This window comes from Poecilia latipinna, unplaced genomic scaffold (genome assembly GCF_001443285.1).
Source record: "Poecilia latipinna isolate Pla-1442-1.1 unplaced genomic scaffold, P_latipinna-1.0 Scaffold1764, whole genome shotgun sequence".
Lineage (NCBI taxonomy): Eukaryota > Metazoa > Chordata > Actinopteri > Cyprinodontiformes > Poeciliidae > Poecilia > Poecilia latipinna.
In genome coordinates this window covers 129,670-136,844 of record NW_015114380.1, presented here as the reverse complement: position 1 = coordinate 136,844, position 7,175 = coordinate 129,670, and the positions used below count along the sequence as shown (strand labels likewise).

The window sequence follows — 7,175 nt, the reverse complement described above, 5'->3', positions numbered from 1 at the left end:
TATATTAATATTTTATTATTAAATATTAATCCAAATTTTGCAAATGGGAAAATGTACCTCTAAAATTCTTTATAGCTTCACCTCCAATGCACAACAGGCATAACAATATGAATTTTCTAAACTCTGCTCAGTGAGTTTTATTCATATTGCAATAAAGAAATGTTGTAAAATATTTTCAAAATTATCATTCATATTTCTTAGTACCACTTTGATACTGTTGATGTTAGCTGGTGTTATGTTAGGAGACATAAGATAACATCCTTGACTGAAGCATTTGCTGTAGTAAATATAATAGACATTATGATTCATGATACAAAACAGTTTGTTTTTAGTGCCAAATTACAGCAGATGTAATTCAACAGGCAATTTTATAAGACTGATCCAATTATTATCCAACTAAGACTTTGTCCAAATTTTGCTTAAATAGTTTGAATTCCAGTACAATTGAATCATATACAATAAAATGAAGTTCATTATATAATGCTTATTGGTAAAAGTCATTTAAGATGGTCTGACTGCATCAAGTTGTTGACTTGATGTTGACTCAAGCATGTGGTGATCCTGAGGAGGAACTACTTCCTTAAACCGCTGCAAACCGAACCATCATTCTGAGCCAGGAGGCAGAAATGGACCAACAAACTTTTTATGGCTTTATCTGTTTATGTCAAAAAGCAGAGCAGTGTGCATGACGTCACTTATTTTTAAACGAGTTTCCTTTATAAAATGCTCACAAAAATCATATGAAAAATAATGAATCAACAGTATATCAAATTGTGATGAGAAGAATTTTAACAAAAGAATGCTTACTTTGTTTTGACTGTAGCAGCATTTTGAAGTGGGTTTCCCTAATTGGGACAATTACAGTTTACAGTTTACCTATAGTTAAAGTCTCTTCCATTGCCAAAAAGCTGGTTTAAAAATATCTCACTGAGATTCTCCAAGCCAAAATGAACGCTTTCTCATCTTCCACAAAGGATCTTCAAATGCCATACTATTGCATAATATATTTTGGAGAAAACAAAGAGGGCGTGTTAAAATGTGTCTGCCAGCATACGTGGCTAAATATATGCAGAAAGAATCAGAAAGAAACTCAGTCATCACAGCAGCTTTCTGTGCATCATGTCGATCTTGAAACAGTTGTTGCTTCTTTTATCCGTGGTACCGATGGCGCTGAGTTACCCTTTCTTCCCACCAACCTGCTACTCCAAGGCTCTCAGCATGGCACAGGAGCTCACTCAGATGGCAGCTGATTTGAAGATCGGCTATGAAACCGTAAGTTAGATGCTGTGGTTTTTTACCACTCTTTGATTTTTAATCTTCTACAGGCAGACTTTTCATTTGTTAATTTACAGTATTTCTTAACTTCTTAGCTGGGTTTTTTTTCCCCTCCAGGGTCACTGTATGGCCCATATGCCAGAACTCTACCTTGATATACATGTAAGTATGATTTACAAATTCTGTAAAATGTCATTTAAAATTCACCATTTTCAAAATGTGCTCAAATCCCTAAGATCTTTAGAACCTTTGTTTTTACAGATTGTCACCCAAACTTCCCTGGTTGTTTCTGTTGCATTTTGACTGCAAACCTCAGCTTCTTCAAATCACATATGGGAAATCTTAATTGTTACCCATGACAGAATGCCTGTGTGATGTACAAAATGAGAGACTACATCTCTCTGGTGGAAGACCTGAGACGGCGGCGCTGCGGATACACCAGAGAAGTGAGGAAGCTGGAAGTCACTCTGCGGCAGCTCTTCATCATCATGGGAGAGAAATGCCATGGGGTAAGAAAGGTCACAGTGGGCATAAACTGTAACAACCATAATGTTGAATTTAGATATTACAGATTCTGTCCACAGACGCATCTTATTTAACTAAAGTATGTACTATGATAGATCCCCTGCGACAGCCTGGCAAGCTGTCCAGGGTGACCCCACCTCTTGCCCGAAACGTTTGCTGGGGACAGGCACCAGCACCCCTCCCCAAACCGCTAGGGACAAGGGTGTACAGAAAATGAATGGATGGATATACTATGATAGATGATAGATTGTCATTGACATTAAATAATGAATAATAAAATAACATTTAATTACATATCAGATACCTAATTCGTTCCAGAACAGCAACACTGGTGCACACATCCAGCCCGTATGCTGCAGTAAGGCACTGAAAGTTTGACGGCTTCAAAGATGAGAAAAATAAAATAAAAATAAGATCATCCCAACGGCGCTTTAATAAGTTAATTGTTGAATGCAAATTGAAAACGGTTTAAATAAGAGAGGAGATGAACAACTAGAAAAATACAAATGGTTGTCCTCAAAAGATCTGATCTGCCTTCCACCATCAGCTCTGATGTGACCAGGGGTATGTCGCTCTGCGGGCTCGCTTTGGAATTCAATTATGTTTTACAATAATGAAGCAAAACCAACTGAATGATTGTTTTTTAGGTGATAAACTATATATAAGAAGAGTTTGACTGATTTGAGTGAAAAGTCTGGCTTTAAGAGGTATTTCAGTCAGATTTTCTTCAAAGCCAAGTAGTCAGGAAGTTTATTTTATTTTGAAAGTTCAGTCTCTTCTAATCATTCTAAGCCATAGCTCACCCCATTTTTTTGCATGATTGCCATTTAACTACCTGAGCAATGAGTCTGTCTCCACAAGTAATATAACTGCATAAAATTGGAGCTGAACTGCTTATTTAATTTTGCAAAGTAAAATGAGACCCAAGAAAAATGGCCCTTATCAATCTAAGCTACAGCTTAATACACTTGAGTAAAATTTGAAGGACAGCCTAATGGCTTATATGAACACCGAACACAGTGACAGGGCATTCCTGCAGGAATGATGACTAAAATATTAGCGGGAATATGGTAATACTCTAACTGTGCAAGCCAAAATGAGACATTCTGGGACAACATTTTGTTGGCCAAAAATAACAGCACATTTTTGAATATCTGTTTGCCAACAATCCCAGTCACTGTGCAGCATGACTTGACACAAAACAGAAAAAAGTCTGCAGTTTAGTGGGTCACTCAGTGGGTGCTCTGACAGGATTAGGCAACGTTTATGATGCAGATTATGAGAACGGTGCTGTCCTGTGGGGATGTTTGATCCCACTCACGTGATGAGGAGAGTTACACACATCTAGGTCTGCAGACAGTGTCCTAGTCTTCGCAGACTAGGCCATGGTGTGGAAAAGGGTTTGAGGTAAATCACAGAAATACAGCAAATGGAGTGTAAGAGTCAAAGTGTCTCCTGGGAGGATGACAAGAACCTTATACCAACTGCTATGTATTATTATATTGAATATTATTGTTTTAATACATATAAGTACAGTACTAAGAGCTTAATATGACCCCACAGTTGTCATTAATTAATGTTTATGTCATACCTCTTGTGTGTTTTAACAGGACCTGGTGTTTACCGTCTATGACTGTGCTGCGCTGGAGCGTCCAAACAATCGATACTGAAAGTCCACCATTCTTGTCTGTCCAAAGTCCAAAGGGAGCTTAAAGAAGTGGAAAAGTCAAAGTTTTATGTATTTTTTTTTTTTACAATGTATTACATTACACAACACATGATCTTTTTAAGGAATTTTTATAAAACTGTGTGGATTTTACATAAAAAGTGTAACATTTTTTAAGTGTCACAATATAACATAAAGCTAACAAAGTCAATTTAAATGTTCTTTTTGCAGTGCCTTGCAAAAGTATCAGTATCCTTTACACTTTTTTTTTTTGCATTTTGTCACTTGCAACATCTAACCTCAATGCATAGTTTTCAATATGTTTTATTCACAATGAAAATCAAAAAATTGCATTTACATCCAGCATTTCTCTGATCTTCTGTTCAATAACTGAACTTCAGTTCCATCAGTTAGTGTACATCAGTTTTCATCTCATTTATTTGATATTTATTTGTTTCAAGGACAGCCCCTTGGGATGCAGCATCTCTTTTTCATCTCTGTCTCTTTTATTGAGACATGATGGTATATAGTAGGTCTGAATGGATCTGTAGGGTCATTGTTCTGCTTAAAAGCACATGTTTTCTCTCAGGAATGCCCATAATTTAGTTCACATTAACGCTGACCACCTGCTGAAGAAAACATTTACACAATGTGATGCAGCCATTATCATGTTGGACTCTGTCCAGGGTTGTTTGGATCTCCCCACATGAGACAAAGAAGAGCGCAGTGGGAATTAGCCTATTTAACACAACTTCTGAAGGATCTACATTTGTGCGATTGGATGGGCTTCAGGTTTTCTTTAACCTCACAGCTATGGGTGGACTGGATTTACTAATGAAATGACTTAGCAATTCAGATGAAAAAAATGGTTGAGCTTGATTTTATTTGGGAATATCAAATATCAGGGATGAGTAAAAATCCTTATCACGTTTTTAAATTTAATTTGAAAAAAGAAATAAAAAAAAAGGAAAGAAAACCTTCTCACATCCTTTTCCACTTCACATCTATTGGTCTATTAAATAAAACCTCCTGAAAAATAGAGCCAGATTATCACTATAACTTGACACAATTTGAAATGTGGTACTAATACTTCTACAATGCATTATAATTACAGTTTCTACAATAATTTGTACCAATGTAAGGAGAATGAGAGTTTCTGGAAAAATAATAAAGTTGCATTTTTCATGTCCTTTCTTTTTCTTTCCTTTTTTAGTTTTAAATCATCACAACACCTGACAGAATTTGAAAATGCTATGCGGCATTTATGAATATTTCATGACTTTTTTTGGCTGTGAATTAATCAAAGCTATTAAGTTAAAAAAAAATCCCTGAAAATGCTTTTAGGAAGTGAAAAATCTCCAGGTTATTTGATGGCAACTGGAAGGCCGAGCTGTTGTCACAGAAGCTGAACAGAGTAAACATGTAGACATCAGTGGCAAGAGATCAGTGTGGACAGATTAGTGGAAACCTCTGAGGGCCGACTGAACCTGCATGAGCTTGTCTCTTTACTCCAGGCTGTTGTCTCCAGAGCAGTGCAGTTGAGATGAGGACATATGACTGTGTTGTGGGAACTTCATGCAAACTCAAAGCATTAGCTAGAAGAGGGAAATGAAACCATGTTTGATTAAAGTAAACCACTAGAGGTGCTGTTTACGCTCGTTTCTCAAACCATTCCAACTGCTTAGAACACAAATGAAAAACATAAGACGCAGCATAAAATCCTCCCGTTTTTAGGAACATCCCTATCAATATGACAGATAATTTGACTTTTAATAGCAGAAAGCTTCCAAGAATTATGAGTAATTTAAGCTCAAAATACTAAAAATAAACTACAATCTGAACCTGCTGCCTTTTATCTGATTCTGATGTTTAGGAACCCAACAATTTAAGATTAAACCTTTAATTTCATGGTATGATTTTTATTCTTTTATCAGGTTTTAGGATAGTAGTTAGAATAATTGTACATTGAAGTATCCTCAAAACATGGAAGTGCTTCAGAAGAAGCAAAAGTGTTTTAATTTTAGATAACACAAATATGCTTTTATCATAAAGGAAGCATATAATCCTTCTTTTTAATTAAAAAAGAAAACTATCTCTCATCAGGATAATTATGAGATAAAATGTAATATGCATAGTTGTGTCTACTGACGTGGTTGCAAGTCACCAAGCCTTGTCCTAAAGAGGACAGAACAGTCTGACAGACTCTGGGACATTTTAGCAGAAACAGACAACAAAAATGGGACATGAAGCTGTTCCTGTTCTAACAAAATCATGTTGCCATCATATTGTTTGAGTGATGCCATAGTTTCATGTGTGTCCAAGACCTCAAGAAGCAAGAAATGTTTTATTAGTTCTTTTCATTTAACTGTCTAATTAAATGATTCCTGCTTTCAGTTGGAGAGACGATTTCTCTCATTATTCATAAAAAGCTTTTAGACCAAATACACTGCTTGGGTGTTAAGTTTTTAGTTAGTATGAGACCATGTTTGTTTAGACTCACCCATATGTGAAAAGTTACAAAGGAGAAGCCTTGTGCTGACGTCATCATGTTTGTGATGTATTGTCCTGATTTTAGCTAAAAACAGCTCTGCTTCTGAACACTAAAGGAAGATAAAACAAAGTTTTGTATTTATGGAGCTGTGAAAAAGTACAGAATGCCTCTTTTTGTTGTCATGCTTTCATTAAATTTTAGTATCAGACAAAAACGGTCTAAGTAAATACAAGATGTACTGTTCAAAAGAGGATTTCATTTATTAAGGGAAAGTGGTATCCAAATGTGTGAACAGGTAATCTGCCCCATTGCTAAATCATGAATTAACTGGGATTACTGGAATTACTGGGATAGTGTTAAATCTTCCCAGGTGTGGCTGCTCTGTCAAAATGTTTTCGACTGCATTGACAAATCAACTCAACTCAACCAGAAGGTGACAGGAGAACTCTGAACCTAAAGCACTGCAGGCCTCACTAAACACAGCTATGATTCAAAAACACGACAGAGACTGGGACAAAGAGTCTGTCATGGTCATGGTGTACTGAGATAATGGGTTTAAAAATGCTCTAATGTTTCAAAAGCTTAAAAAAATATGTATTTTTCTAGTTGATGCTTATAGTTTAATTTTCATCTACATTTGTCCGTTTACATGTTTCTGATTTAGGCTTCGCTCACTGACTTCTTTTTTTCTTTTTTCAGTCACTTTGGGTGAAAATATTTACAGTGCAGGTTGACCAAATACCCAAATATACCAGTTATGATGTTAAATTAAAATACAGTGTTATAAACTACATACAAATCTGGACGCTTGTTACGTGGAAAGCACCACCAGATGGAGCTGTTTTAAAATATGTGGAAGGAAAAAGCAATTTAACTGACCTGCGGCAGTGTGAAATGAGAAGTGATGAGAAACTAGATCAAGAAATCTAAGTGTTGAATCAAACACAAACGTAATTAGCTGTCCTGCCAATTTGACTAATTTCTCTTTTTTGAGCACAAAATCTAAATTTGAGTTTTTGGGCTGTAGTATTGATGTGATATATAAATGACATACGCCTATGTATTTGTATTATGAAACAGCAGCGCGTTGTCCATTAATTAGTAGATAAATAAACACGTGCATAGCTGTCAAATAGAGTTACAGGCATTAACGGGGACGGCTGCGTGCGCCAACCCGGATATGGAGTTTTTTTTAACCATCTGTGCCACACAGAAGAC

At 36.1% G+C, this 7,175-nt stretch overlaps 1 protein-coding gene across 1 annotated transcript; it reads left to right on the top strand.

Moving 5' to 3' along the window:
- The first annotated feature begins 1,068 nt into the window (after positions 1-1,068).
- cytl1 (cytokine like 1) lies at positions 1,069-4,169 on the top strand. The gene is made up of 4 exons (XM_015060997.1): positions 1,069-1,272; positions 1,393-1,437; positions 1,638-1,784; positions 3,411-4,169. Exons 1-4 carry the CDS (start codon positions 1,120-1,122, stop codon positions 3,468-3,470), a joined length of 405 nt encoding a protein of 134 aa, XP_014916483.1. The 5' UTR covers positions 1,069-1,119; the 3' UTR covers positions 3,471-4,169.
- The last annotated feature ends 3,006 nt before the right edge of the window (positions 4,170-7,175 follow it).

Bases quoted from the DNA above. Each gene is read 5' to 3' on its own strand.
- cytl1 (XM_015060997.1), top strand. From the start codon at position 1,120: ATGTCGATCTTGAAACAGTTGTTGCTTCTTTTATCCGTGGTACCGATG. The intron at 1,273-1,392 runs GTAAGTTAGATG...TTTCCCCTCCAG, and splicing joins TGAAGATCGGCTATGAAACC to GGTCACTGTATGGCCCATAT. The intron at 1,785-3,410 runs GTAAGAAAGGTC...GTGTTTTAACAG, and splicing joins TGGGAGAGAAATGCCATGGG to GACCTGGTGTTTACCGTCTA.